The 14417-nt window shown below is 51.6% G+C and overlaps 1 protein-coding gene across 6 annotated transcripts in view; it reads left to right on the top strand.

The window, feature by feature from the left end:
* The first annotated feature begins 625 nt into the window (after positions 1-625).
* The window catches only part of STX2 (syntaxin 2), a 32375-nt gene continuing 18583 nt past the window's right edge, over positions 626-14417 (top strand). For 2 of the 6 annotated variants that reach the window (XM_044243553.1, XM_044243555.1), the window contains exons 1-3: positions 626-744; positions 9832-9906; positions 13463-13562. In XM_044243553.1, the coding sequence (XP_044099488.1) occupies positions 715-744; positions 9832-9906; positions 13463-13562 (205 nt within the window). In that variant the 5' untranslated portion in view covers positions 626-714. The other 4 variants (XM_044243552.1, XM_044243549.1, XM_044243550.1 and 1 more) reach the window with 4 other exon arrangements.

Raw genomic sequence — 14417 nt, 5'->3', positions numbered from 1 at the left:
TCTCTCTGTCAAATAAATAAATAAAATCTTTAAAAAAAAAATAATGAGTGTGAAAGCACAGAAACAAAGAAGCAAATCAAGAGGGGACAAAAGGCACATCTGGCTGACCGAAGACACGTCGGTGTACAACTCTGCCGGTCCCCAGGCCCCTGCCCCCCACAGACCCCCGCCCCGCCTCCCCAGGCCCCGGGCCCCCCTCCAGGCCCCCACCCCGCCCGCCCCCAGACCCCCGCCCTGCCCGCCCCCAGGCCCCACCGCTTCCTCACGCAGGCCGCGACCTCCCCTCAGGCCCGCCCCCTCCCCGCCAGGCCCAGTCTGTTCCCCACCATGCAGGCCCCGCCTTCCCCTCATGCCCCGCCCCCCACCCAGGCTCCGTCCCTCGCGGCCAGGCACCGTCAGCTCCCCGTTCCGCAGGCCCCGCCTTCTCTCCATGCCCCGCCCCTCGCGGCCCGGCCCCGCCCCTCCGGCTGCTGTCTCACCGCCAAGACTCCCGCAGGCTGCGTGGGCCAGGGTGCGGCGCGGCCGGGCATGCGCAGAGCGTGCAGGCGCGGTTGCCGTGGCAGCGCAGGCCGGTGGGGAGAGCAGTGGGAGGGCGCGGCGCGAAGCCGGCGACCCGCGGGCTGAGGCGGCGCGGCCACTGATAGTCCGCGGCTGCGGGAGGCGGCGCCGGACAGGCGTAGGCGGCGGGGCGAGGCGCCCGCCGGGCCCGTGGGGATGCGGGACCGGCTGCCGGACCTGAGGGCGGTGAGCGGCGGACGGGCGGCGGATAGCGGTTCGGGCCGGGCGGGGCGGGGAGGCGCGGGGCCCTGCGGGGCGGGTGGGGGTGGGGGCGCCGGGGAGGACCGGACTGCGCGGGGTGCCCCGGGGGAGCTCGGGACTGGCGGGAGGCGGGCGGGGGTCGCTGTCCCCACCGAGTCCTGGACGCTGCCCAGCGAGAGGCGGGAGCGCTTGTCCCCTCGCGGACAGATGGGGAAACTGAGTCTTTGAGAGCGCGGTTTGCCCCGGGGGCGCGGGGCAGTGGCCGGGCCTCGAAGCCGCTTTTCCGAGCCGCTCGCTGCTCGCCGAGGCTGAAGGCGCTTCAGGGCATCCAGCGTAGCACTTGGGACGACCAGAGCCCACCGAGCTGTAGTCGGTGCCCCCTCCGCGCCCCGTGGGTGGGTGTGAGCGCCCGAGAGCAGGGGCTTGTGCCCGTGCCCACTGTCTGAGACCCGGGGTCTAACACGGGACCTCGCCCGTGGAAGGAGGAAGGCACACGAGGCCACCTGCCTGCGGGCGCCTGGCAGCCCCGGACCCGGGGTGAGCCCAGGGACGGGTACTGAGTCCGCGGCTCCCCAGGGAGGAGCCGGCCTTCTGAGAACCAGGACCGGTGCTTGCCGTCTCTTAGCCACCGGCCTCCCAGCTCGGGGCAGTGTGGCGCCCCCAGCCAGGGGCCCTTGACTGAGTGAGACAGGGGAGCTCCCTCGGGAGCCGGGCGAGTTTTGATGCGTGTGTTCAGGACGATAGCTCGACTGCTCTGGGACTGAGAGGGCGGCAGTGGGACCAGATTGGGTGTTTGTAGAATGTGGGAGGCCAACAGTTAATTATGACCTTTTCTTCTTTAAAAATGCAAGTCATCAATGCCGAGTGGCTTATGTCTTGTATCCCACTGCACAGGGAGAGCCTCTGCCTTGTGCTGGGCCCCCTGCCCAAGACATCCATTGCACGCAGGGAATGAACTTCTCTCCTTTGCTTCTAGAGTGCTCCTGGTTATAGGTCGTGCCTAGGAAAGATCAGGGGATAGTCCCTTGAATCATTACCTATGTTCTGTGCATCCGATGAGGAAGCCTGGTTCGGGAAGGCAAAGGATGACTCTCCCTTGGGGTCATAGAAGTTACGCTTTATGTTGGTTCCTGGAGCCTTTCTTCATAGTGGTTTTCTCCTTCCCGATTCGTTAATGGCGGAATATTCTGATCTCTGCAATATTCTGATCTCTGCAGTCGAACATCCTGTTAAAAGTAGCAAATTACCACTATCTCACCGGGTAGAATGCCTTTTCTGTGCCATAAGGAGCTCAAATATTTGTTGAGTGAAGAAATGCTGAGTGCCTCTGAACAGGAAAATTGTAACAGTTTTAGCAAACAGAAGATCTCCGAATAAATGTAATACTGGGGAACAGTAAGAAAAATCTGTCAGTAGGCTATATATAAACAGCTTTTCTTGGCTTGATTAACCAAAAAATAATTCGGGCAATTATTTACCACTGTTGAAGCTTATGTATACACAGCTGTCTCTGCTGTAGGGTGTGGAACACACATGACCCGTTTTGATCTAGAATTTGAGCTAGCAGTGGCCTTCTCTAGTTCAGTACCATCCTGCTCCAGATCAAGACACTGAGTAATTGTAGAACAGATTGTTGGAAGTTTCTACTGGTGGAGTTGTCTAATCTTGGGCAAATTATTTTTAAAACTCTGAAAACCTTAATTTTCCTGTATATAAAATAGGGATAATAATATCTGTCTTGCTTACTAGTAGAAGGAGTTATGAAACATGAAATTATCTCCTGCGTGTGACACTCTGGGAGAAGATGGGAGAAAATGCCATGTAATTATAAGTGCTATTAATATTTATTAGCTTTTTAATGGTTATAGGAAGTTATAAAAAGCAATTTTTATATATTTAAAATTTAGTATAAAATATTAATTTAAAATCGTCATATTTAAAGTTTAATAACTTTTAATATTTAAGAGCTCATCTGAAAATTATCAGATCTAAAAGTCACACTTTTATTTTTCCTTAAGGAAATGTATCCTTTCCAAGTAGTTCTTGAAAGAAGACTTGAATGTCCATACATGACCGTGTTTCTAAACAGTTGGTGTTTTTTCCCTACCTAGGTGAATTTTAATTTGGTGGTTAACAATGCCTCATCAATGCTGTTCAAGCTGGTAAAATAGTTTTTTTGGGAAACCTCCAAAAAGTTTCCTTTATGAGCTGTTAGTGCTTTCCCTTGAGAAGATTATCACTGAAAACCCCTTGGAAAAGACTTAAATATTAGTGTGTTCAGTACAGTTCATCCAATTCAGGTTTAGCTGCTTCTAACCAATGTTTCTCTTCTTGAGCAGCCAATCTCTTTGGGTGCAGAAAGTTTAAGTGACTTATTCAGGATATCCTAGACTCTGACTCCAGAATGATGCGGTTTCTGATTTCTAGAAAGTAAAAGAACCATGTGTCCAAGAGACCCGTGAGTGCCGGGTCTCAGGGGGGGATGTGCAGGATGCAGAGAGGCGGGAGCACACAGGAGGGCAAGGCAGAGGCGGGAGGAACACCTGTTCTAGGAGACAGGGACCCCACATGTGTTATGATTGCCTTTTCAAAAAAGTTTGTGTACGCAAATGGACGCATTCTAGTGAAGAGTAGAGAAACTGTGATTTTAACTGTGGGTATTGTTTACAGGATAATAAACAAAAACACATGGTCATTCTGTGTCTTCATTAGTAGACCTAAGGGAAATGACAAAATGAGTATTTTTAATCCCTGATTTAGGGTGCAAATATAGTTTATTAAAGGGCAGGAAAAACTGCGCAGATATTTTGAAAGTTATTTTTGACAGCTCCGCTTGCACGTTATAAAAATTCAGATTCCCATTTGTAAAATAAAACATTTTTTCTTAAATACTTCACTGACACTTAAAATGCTAAGAATTTTATAGTGTATTTATATATATATATATAAACTATGTGTATGTTTATAGTTTAGAATTTTATGGCTCATTTAGTTCTGCTAACTTTTTGTATTTCATTTGTCAAAACCGTTCCCTCAGTTGAAATCTATGGGTTCTCTGTACTTAACTGTCATAAATATGTTCATTTGTAGGCATGATGTGTCCTTTTAAGCCAACAAAACTTCGATGTTTCCACGGGTTCATTCTTGTTTTTGACCTCAAGTATCTTGTGAATTTAAGGAATAGAAAACCTAAGAGAACCAGTTCATGAAAGCCAGTTCATAAAAGGGTTTCCTCTTTTGGTGCACGCTTTCCCTGGGCCGCCTTGGTCCGGTCACTGTCTGCAGGTGCCGAGGTGGCCTCCCTCTTCCCTACCTTTATGTGCGCTGCTCCCCACATCCCCCTTCTCTGCCTGCCTGTCCCGTCCTCGTAGTCTCAGCACATGCAGGCATCACCCCTGGGAAGTCTTCCTGCCCTGCTCTCTTCTTATGTCCCCAGAGGTGGCTGTCCTCCTGTCTCTGAGCACCGACAGTCCTGTTTTCTTCCAGACTTTTCACCCTTTCCAGGGCCGACTGATGTGGGCAGTTGTGCTGGGAACTGTCAGGTTGAACTGGTGTATTTCCGTTTCAAGATCCCACGGTGAGGAAAATGGAGATGACAGAGGAATGTGTTGTCCTCAAGGCTCTTTGGGGTGCAAAGGACAGAAACCCATTAGCTGCAGCAGAGAAGGGAGGAGATTTGCTCAAGGTAGGATGGTGGTGCCTGAGGACTGGAGGGCAGAACGTGCCGCCTGATCTCCGGCTGGGGGCCGGACCCGGGACCATGGGTAATGCCTCCGCCCAGGTTATACCTGCTTTGTCTCAGCGCTGTGTGCATCTCTGCCGCTTGTGGCCTCTGTCCTCCCCATCTGCCCCTCAGTCTCCTCCGTCTTCTGTTCGTTTGCTCAGCTGATCCCTCTGAATGGGACCCTGGTGCAGGAGCTGTGAGAAGGCAGGTGGTGTCCTTGCTGCCAGGCCACTTGTGGGGGACAGGCAGGAATGAGTGAATTCCTGCTCTGAGGGAAATAGAGCAGGAAGGATGGCTGTGGCTGGGCTCCCTGGGGCTGGAATGAGAAGGAGAAGCCCCCGGGGTGCGGGCCAGCCGAAGGCACAGCAGGCCCCGAGGCTTCAAGGTGGGGACAAGTTAGTGTGAAGGACAGAAGGAGGGCTAGTTTGTCAGAGTTGAGGTGAGAGATAAGGAGAAACCTTTAAACGGGTGATGGGGAGAAAAGAGTCAAATTGCAGAAACGTCTCTGCAGTAGGGTTCTGTTGATGTCAAGTCTAAGTACCTGTGAAAGGTCTGTGTAGTATTCAGAGTGGAGACAAGCGCTCAAGCAAATACACCAACGTGAACCGCGGTGACATTCTGCTGCAGGGCGTCAGCCCCGGTCATGTAAACGCAGCAGGAAGGCATGTCTCATACAGACACCAGTAGACGGCTTTCCCTGTATTCAGTTACAGGCGTTCTTTGCTTGTACTTAAGTGATCTGAGTTAATGTTTTCTAGCATCAAAGGTACCACTGTTGTATGTGTTTCAAGAAAATGTAACTTACGTGACCACAGTTACTATCTATGCAAGGCCCTCGTGTCTCTGCACTGGAGAAAGGAGCCAGTGTTTAATCCAAGTCCGGATTCTGCTAACTTGGGATAGTTCAGCTTCTGTTGAAATCTAAACAGCATTCAGTGGCGGATTATTCGTGTCTGTTGAGGAGCCCTTGAGCGTGGGCACTGCTCCGTGTCTGCTCCTGACAGTGGCCACTCATGGAGAATTTTTTTTTTTTAAAGATTTTATTTATTTGACAGAGAGAGAGAAATCACAAGTAGGCAGAGAGGCAGGCAGAGAGAGAGAGAGGAGGAAGCAGGCTCCTCGCGAAGCAGAGAGCCCGACGTGGGGCTCGATCCCAGGACCCCGGGATCATGACCTGAGCCACCCAGGCGCCCCGAGAATTTTGTTTTTTATACGCCGCTTTGAGGGAGGCCTCTTTTAAAATTTAACAGAAATGGAATGTTGATGTTTGAGTGTTTATCTTGCACTTTGACACTTTGGAAATCAAGCCTGTCACACTGGAGAGTATTCCCACTGCTTTTATTTTTATTTATTTATTTATTTTTAAAGATTTTATTTATTTATTTGACAGAGAGACATCACAAGTAGGCAGAGAGGCAGGCAGAGAGAGAGGAGGAAGCAGGCTCCTCGCTGAGCAGAGAGCCTGATGCGGGACTCGATCCCAGGACCCTGAGATCATGACCTGAGCCAAAGGCAGCGGCTTAACCCACTGAGCCACCCAGGCACCCCTCCCACTGCTTTTAGTAAGTGCTTTGCCACGATTTGTTTCGTTATTCAGGGTAAAGCTGTGGCCAGGGCTGGATCAGGGCTCGGACTCCACTGTCCTGGCGGGAGGGACTAGAGGAGGCCCTCCAGTGAGTAGCAGTGTTCTGTCTGCGGGGTCTCGCTTTCCCCTTTCCCTTCCTTAGGAATGGAGGACCTAAGGCAGCAATGGAGCCCATCTCCAACTACCTGATAGCTTTGTGAATTCCCCTTAGAGATAAGAAGTAGAGGTAAAGGTTGTAAATTAAGGATAAAGAAAAGAGACGGTAGAGAAAATGCATTCCAAGTCCTCTGGCTCTTTTGTGGTTGCAGGCAGAGAGAGCATCCCCTTGCCTATAGGGCTGGCCAGAGATCAAGGATGCGGCGCGGGTCGGAGGGTGGAGGCAGCATTGGGCTTCCTCCATCTGGTTTGCTGGTGGGCGCTGTGCATGGGGTGCAGTCAGCACCCAGCGTGGAAGTGTGGTGGCAATGTGACGTGCTCCCCACAGCGGCGTGAGGTCGGGAACTGTGTCCCTGAGCACCACAGTGGGCTGCTGTGTCTTCTGGAGTGGCAGCTGGAGTTTTCTGCAGCGTGGAGCCACTGGCAGGCATGTTCTCTGTGGGATTCACCTGGGGTGACCTAGTGCCGTGGGGGTGGGGGGTGCAGGTGAAGCAGGACCGGTTTCAGGGAGGTGGTGGTTGAACCATGTGGTGGATGCACCCAAGGCTCATTGTCGCATTCCTTCTCCTTGCCCGGCTTTGCAGCCTTCCCCAGCAGTCCCCAGCGTTCCCCAGCATTCCCCAGCGTTCCCCAGCGTTCCCCAACGTTCCCCAGCAGGCAAAACCAAAGCGCCCTGTGTGAGTCTGCAGTGACTTTCAGAGCCGAGAGATGGGAGCGGCCCTGTGAGAGTCGGGTTTGGCGGACGCCTTTCTCATCTCTCTGGCCCCGGGCCACAGTTGGAACCGCTGCGCTCACTCCTAAGTCAAGTTCATGTCCGTTCACAGGAAGCCAGCTGCTTGCGTGATGCTGTTTCACTCTTGCTCCTGACTCGAGGGGGACGTGACATAACTGTTTCCTGCTGAGACCCCGCCTTGGAGAAGGGAAGACGGATAGCCACCGTAGGGCGGTATAGGGCCAAGTCAGGATGAGTGGGGTGCGGAGTACACTCTAGGAAGCCAGGGGCAAGGCTGCCACCAGGAGTCTGGAGGAGGGCCTGGTAGCTGACAGAGGACCTCTGGGGAAGCTCCTTCCTCTGAGGCGTGGATGGAGAATTTTTAAGAGCGAGGGTATTTGGAGTCAAATCGACAAGGGCAGCCCCTCTGTCCTTGGCGCCTCGGCCTCTTCCTGGTAGCATGGGGACAGCAGAGTGAATGGGACCATTGGCCAAGTGTTGGAGCTGGCGGTGAAGGACAGCTCTTTGTGGCCAGAGTTAGCGTGGGGGAATTGTTGATGGTGAGCTTTGTAAAGTGGGACAGATGGGGGCACATGCTGGCCCAGGACTGCTCAGCTCTGAGGACCTGAGCACAGCCCTTCACCGTGTGGTTTGTGTTCCAGTGTGTGACGCAGCGATGCGGACCCGGGCCGTGGGTGGTGGTTGGTGAGGGTGCTTCCCGCAGCCCTGGGTGCCCCCGCAGCAGCGCTCTGTCTCCGCGAGCCGGGCCCGCCTGGTGGGGTTGAAGTACCCGTGGCTGCCCTTGACATCCGTTGCGGTGGCGTGCTTGCCGGTGCCCGGCTCAAGTGCGGCTCTGCTCACAGCTGAGACTAGAATGAACTGATGGCACAGCCCTGTGACACAGAGACCCCTTCGGTCACACAGGGGGACGGAGGTGCTTACAACCTGTCTCTGAAGGAGGTGGGGCCAGGGGAGCCCATGGTTCACAGACCAGGAGGCAGACCTCAGAGGTTCAGATGCTGATGGGGAGCAGTCTGGAGCCCACATCTGGGGGACACTGCTTTCCTGCTGTGTCCCTCATTCCCACCAAGGTTCACAGGCAGAGGTCTGGGGTTAGGCCTTCTATGTCTGCTTTCCTAGGGACACATTTCAACTCGTAACATTTGTCCTGTTAATGCAGACGAACCCAGCATTGTCAGCAGCCATCATCCAGGTGTCTTTCTCAACAGCTGTCGTCATGTGAGAGCAAGGTGGTGGTTCAGTGTGACTCAGGACACTAAGGGGAGTCAAGGCACAGGGAACAAATAGGGTCATCAGAGTGTGTGGCCACGCCTGTCTGAGAGGTGCCAGTGGGTTCCTCCAGTGAGAGAGTATGTGCAGGCTTGTGCTGGTGGTGCTTCTGCTTCCCCTTGCCCACTACCCCCTGGTCCTGTCATGCTGGTCCTGCCCCACTCCTCTGGTCCCCAGCACTGTGTCATCCTGCGATTAGGGCTTCCTCCCATTCTCCTCCTGCAAGCTGCTGCTCTGAGCGAGCTCTTCCTCTCTATCGTAGAGAAACCTCTCTTTTCCTTTTGCCTCTGCCAACAGATGTGGCTTATCTTTGCCCAGAAGAGGCCCCAGGCTGAGCTAGGTGACCTCCAGAGATCTCCTCAGGGCGGTGGGAGAGTATTGGTGACTGTTAGGCCAAATCTCCTGGCTTTTGTGAGGGCTCCAGATGGTGCAGAGGGAAGGCCTCCTATGTTTTCTTAAACATTTATGAACTTTTCAGATGTTTCTTAGCTAAATTCTAGTAGAATTTTGTCTGCAAGTTATTCGTAGGCTGTAGATCAGTAAAGCTGCAGTGCAGACTTGGAGTGGATAATGACTTCCACTTTGCTAAGGTTCTGAGAATTCCCGAAACCCACGCCTCCTTGGCTTCTGCAGGGCTCATCTGCTGTGTCCTCAGGCACATGGTTCAGAGCTGTTCCCCCCCACCGTGGACTTCCTGGCTGGTTTTCTTTCCTTGTCCTGCAGTCCCGCCAGCCCCACTAGGGGATGCTGCAGACATGACTTTGATGCCCGCAGTGAGCCACGGAGCAGTCTCCTGGGCTGGCGGTGCTCTGCGCATGTGCCGTGCACGGCTGCCTTTCCAGGGCTGGCTTCCGCTGTACAGGCTTCGCCTCCCTGAAAAGTGGTTCTTCACACAGGGTCCCGGGTCCAGCAGCAGCAGGAAACCGTGTCTGACATACTAGAGTGCTCAGAATGCTTCACCCTGAGCTGCCGAGTCAGAGACACAGCCTTCCCATGACTCTTCTGCACCTCAAGTTTGAGAACTGCCCTAGAATGTTCTTGGATGGGATTTAAACATTCAGAGCCTGGTTGCTGGTGTAGCATCCCCAGCTCTTTCCAGTGGTCAGGACAGTTGCTTTCCTTCTTTGTAGTAAGTGTTTTCTTATTAGAGTGCCCACTGAGTGTTTGTGGGCGCCCCTGGGAGTCACTCACGTAGGGAACAGTGAGGACCGCTGGCTGCTACAGGTGCAAGTTCCTTGAAAACTGTGTGCTTTAGAAAAGTTAGCCCGTGCTGTCAGCATTTTTCATCTTTATAGAAAATACGCGGTACGAGGGGTTTGCTTCTTGAGGATAAAACTTGGGGTGTCATGTTGACTTCCGTGGTGCATGAGCAGCTACTTGTCGCCAAGTTCTGGGAAGCCCCGCCATTGCTTCCAGGAGTGGCCGTGCTGCCCCCAGGGCTGTCCGCTGCCTCCGCCCCGTCCCAACAGCCAGTCCTCAGTCCGTTGCAGACAGCGCGGGCTTGTGAGACCTCGCGCTCCAGCCGGTCGCTTTTCTCTTTGACCTTGTGGGCCTACATGAACATCTCTAAAATCTGAATTTTCCTTTTTATATTTTCTATTTTAGTGTAGAAAAGATGACGATGGGGACACAAGTGTTGTTGTTGAAAAGGACCATTTCATGGATGATTTCTTCCACCAGGTAAGAGCCATTCGATGAAGCCCAGCTAGACTTTCTTCTTTAGACACAGTTAGTGTAACTGTGTGTGTGTGATACTTGAAATAATACTAAATGTAACGTTTGCAAAAGTTGTTTCTGTTGACGTAGGTTCCCTAGAATTTTTCATGCCCTGAACATACCTGGTTGTATTGAGCCATTCTTCCTGGTAAGAGGCTTGGGGAGGGGCTGCTGGGAGTGGTGGTTTGCAGCCGTGGAGCCCCAGGTCCCCTGTCCTCCCCAAGGAGGAGCTCTACACTCCCGCCTTGGGTGGCGCTTCTCTCAGTGTGGAGCTGGGGCCGGGAGATAGCTCCTCTGTGGCTAGGCTGCCTCTGGGAGACCTGCCACGCCCTGTGGTAGGCCTGTGTCTCACAGGTCCTCACCCCAGGACCGCTGGTGCTCTCCAGACTGAGGGCCCTCTCGTCCTTAGAGAATGGCATGCCAGACCTGGGGGCAGGGGTGCCCCTTGGCTGACACACGCACAGGATGCTACTTCTCTTGTTTCTCCCAGAACAGCAGTGGGTCCCTGGATGATGACCGTATGTGTCCAAGAGCTCATAACTCAGAAATATTTCTGAGATCGTTGAATGCATCTTCAGTTCCTCTTCTGAAAAGTGTAACGTGTGAACAGGCATATAACTGTGGGAACAACTGCCGTCCATCAGCTTGGCCTTTCTTCGAGGTGTCTGCCCTGGCCCAGCAGCCTGGGACTGTGTTCCCTGGGGCTGACGGCGACCCTTGTCTGCTCTCACGGGCTTGCTGCAGGATCTTTCCTCTCCCTCGTAGCTCCTCAAGGCTGGTTCTGGGCTTAAACCTAAGTCATATTTGACCAAATTTTCCATGATTTCACGTTTTTGAATTTGAGTCACAGAACAAATATTTTGACTTTGTTAAACATGAAGAAACATGTCCATTATCGTTATTTAATGATAAAAACTGCCCTTTCATGGTTTGTTGTGGTTGTGTGAACCTGGTCTAATAGTGTCATTGACTCTTGAATGCACGGACAGTCTGAACGGGCCTATAAATGTGCAGATTTGATTTAAAAAAAAGGTAATATATTGGGGTGCTTATGTGGCTCACTCAGTGAAGTGTCTGCCTTTGGCTCAGGTCCTGATCCCAGGGTCCTGGGATCCCGTCCCGCTTCGGGTTCTTTGCTCAGCGGGGAGCCTGCTTCTCCCTCTGCCTCTGCTCCTGCTCACACGCATGCTTTTGTGCTCGTTTTCTCTCAAATAAATATGAATAAAGTCCTAAGAGTGTACTGTTTTAATACAAATATATGAAAAGTTAGCAGTTTTGAGAGTTTGCTGAATACTCGGGATTAGCGTAGCCATGGGGTTTCCGGTATTTATGATGTTAGCTCCTGATGGTACCTAGTGGGAAGAGCATGGAAGTCATTGTTTGATACAGGGACTCACTTGAGAGTGCGAAGCAGTTACGATATTGCATGTCCTGGTTTCCCTTTGGAAATAAGATCCTCTGTATTGTCTTGACTTTACCTACTCACTCTGTGAAATTATTTTTTTTTATATTTTACCCCTTTATCTGCTTAATTTTTCCATGCCAGTTTCTTGTGAAAATGTAGTTCTTAAAGACTCTCCTGGTGTTAATGAAATGCTGCTGTTATGTCTGACAGAAGACTCGTGTATCGCAGACCCGGCTCTTGGTTTCTGGGAGCCGTGTGCTGACCCAGCTTGGCTGTGGCACCCCAGAAGTGTGAGAATGGTGTGTGGGCTCGGGGGCAGCAGAACCCAGCGGAAGTCAGGTTCTCACTTGTTAAATAGTTGTTTCATTTCACAGTTAAGCTTTGTGGAGTGACTTCTTAGACATATAGACAACGATATTGTTAATACAAACTTGTTTTTAGAGAACGGCATTCAGATCTTAAACATCATACAGAATGTTGTAAAAGATAGGATTTCGCACCTGGCTGGTGTTTGGTGAAGGACTTAGGATGGTGCCCTACTGGGTGGCCAGGAAACATCCCCTTTGTGAAGGTGATTTGTAAGGGACAGAAAGAGACCCCACGCTGTGTCCTTCCTGGCTGTCGGTGGGAGTGGGCACCACAGTGACTGCGGTGCTGCCCCCTGGCACTGTGCGGGGAGCATCACAGCCTCCTTTCCTTTCTGGGCTACACTAGAGCCGCTGTTGGAGAGGCTGAGGGGGTGTCTACTGCAGAACTCTGTGGGGGGGCCAAACGGTGTTTTTTCTCCTGATGACTGTAGTTTCTGGCAGAAACGGCACTTTCAGGGCTGCTGGTGGGGCTGCCAGCCTGTGCACTGAACCCAGAGCATCGCCGCATGTGTTTACACCTTCATGATGAACTAGCAGACGTTTAAAAGAATCAGCTTTTATTTTATTAATTGCTTTCACGCATGAAGTCCGTAAAGTCCTACAGAAATTATGTGTGGCTGGAAATCACCTCCAGGCCCCACAGTATGGCCATTCACCCTTCTCAGGAGGCAACGTTCTGTGTTACCCTCTCCTCCAACACTTGGGTTTTCCAGATGTGCTTTGCAGCTGGGCCCTGGGGCCTCTGGGGAAGCCAAGACCCCTTCACGGAGTCCATGTGGTCAAGACCATCTTTATAGTGATACAAAGTCCTCCTTTCCTCTTACTCTCTCATCAGTATGTGTGCGGACTTAGTCTCTCTCCGCTGCTGTCACAAATTAGCATGACCGAGTGGCTTCCCCACATGCATTCATCATCCAGCGGTCCCTGCCGGACCTGAAACGAGTCTGCCGGCGGGGCTGGCTTCTTCCGGAGGCTCTAGGGAAGAGGCCGCTCAAGTTGGTACACCCTCGTCTTCTAGATTTGACCCTCCGCCTCCTTTTTTTGAGGAGTCCTGTGGCTGCTTGGGGGCGACTCAGACAGTCCAGGATAATTTCCCATCTTAGACTCTTGGCCCCATCTGCAGAGTCCCCTGTAAGGGGACACTCACGGGACTGGGATGTGGGCTACTGCCACAACATGGAGTGGTTTTGTAATTACTGTTTTAAAAGAATCAGTAAACATGTAAGCTATTTTTCCGGTGTGCTAATTATGGATGCGTGGATCCATTGGGATAAATCTCACCGGTGAGTACCTTACATTTTGAAATAAGCGTTGACTAGTTGAGATCATGAGGGGTGAAAACGTGACTATGAAGGCTTGGCCCTGTCGACCACAAACACCTCCCCACACGGAGGCGTGGCTGCCTCCTCCTCTGCTGCTCGGAGCGCTGGGCGCGTGGCCGTGTGCCTCCAGTGACTGGCACCTGTGCAGATGCTTGGCTGTTGATCGTTGAGGTTTTTCCCACCTGGTAGTTATGTTAGTGAATGTTAGTTGATATCGCCTTAGTCATGGGAGTATGGATCTTAACACAGTAATTTTCTTTATCTTTAAAATAAATAATTATCAATGTGAGAATTGAAAAAGGCTGGTATTTCTTGATGTGATTGTTCATTATCTTCCTTCTTTTTTCCTTCCCTTTCTAGGTAATAGGAAGGGGTAGCAAGTTGGAATTGGCCACAACAGTGACAGCTGCTTTTATCTGTCCTAGGTTGAGGAGATCAGGAACAGTACAGCTAAAATAGCTCAGTATGTTGAAGAAGTAAAGAAAAACCACAGCATCATACTTTCTGCACCAAACCCAGAAGGAAGTAAGTCACTGGCTTTAAAAACTGTGCCCCCCTCTCTCTCACTGCCTGTGAACCAGGCCTCAGCCCTGACTGCACGTGCGGTGGCGCAGGGAACTTGTCCGGATCCTGGAAGTTGGCAGGCCGCCCCTCCATTCGGACGCACTTTCTCGCCCTCTGCTCTTCTCCCTGCTCACGCTCACTCTCTCTAAGATAAAGTAGATCTTTAAACAAAATAAAAGAAAGTTAATAAGAGACTGAGCTGGAAAACAGCATTTGTTAGGGCAGGTTTACGGGTGATCTTAAGTGTTCAGGAAAGGCTTTTTTGTATGGAGTATGCTGTTCTGGATGTCTGTTAAGAAATGATTTTAAGTTAACCTGGAATGAGGACCTTGGTAATTATAAGGGAGTGTTTGCTTGATCTGGAGAGATAAATCCTGAAAACTTTAAAGGTACAATGGATGGGGCACCTGGGTGTTTCAGTTGGTTAAGCATCTGCTGTTGGCTCGGGTCATGATCCCGGGGTCCTAGCGGAGTTTCCGTAGTGTAGTGGTTATCACGTTCGCCTAACATGATCCCGGGGTCCTGGGATCGAGCCCTGCATCGGACTGCCTGTTCAGCTGGGGGTCTGCTGCTCCCTCTACCTCTGCTGCTCCTCCTGTTTGTGTGCGCGCTCTCTCTGACAAATAAATAAGATCTTAAAAAAAAATAAAGGTAAGATGGATTGGAATAAGCCAGAGATTGTGACTTGAAATCCATCCATCATTTTGGGGAAGAAGTGGTATTTTTACAATATTATATCTTTTAATCCGTAAAAGGGTCTGTCCCTCTACAATTTTCATTTCTTTGATCTCGCTCAGTCGTGCTCACAGGGTGTGG

Source organism: Neovison vison, chromosome 3 (assembly GCF_020171115.1).
Source record: "Neovison vison isolate M4711 chromosome 3, ASM_NN_V1, whole genome shotgun sequence".
NCBI classification, from domain to species: Eukaryota; Metazoa; Chordata; class Mammalia; order Carnivora; family Mustelidae; genus Neogale; species Neogale vison.
This window is presented reverse-complemented; position numbering and strand designations above follow the sequence as displayed.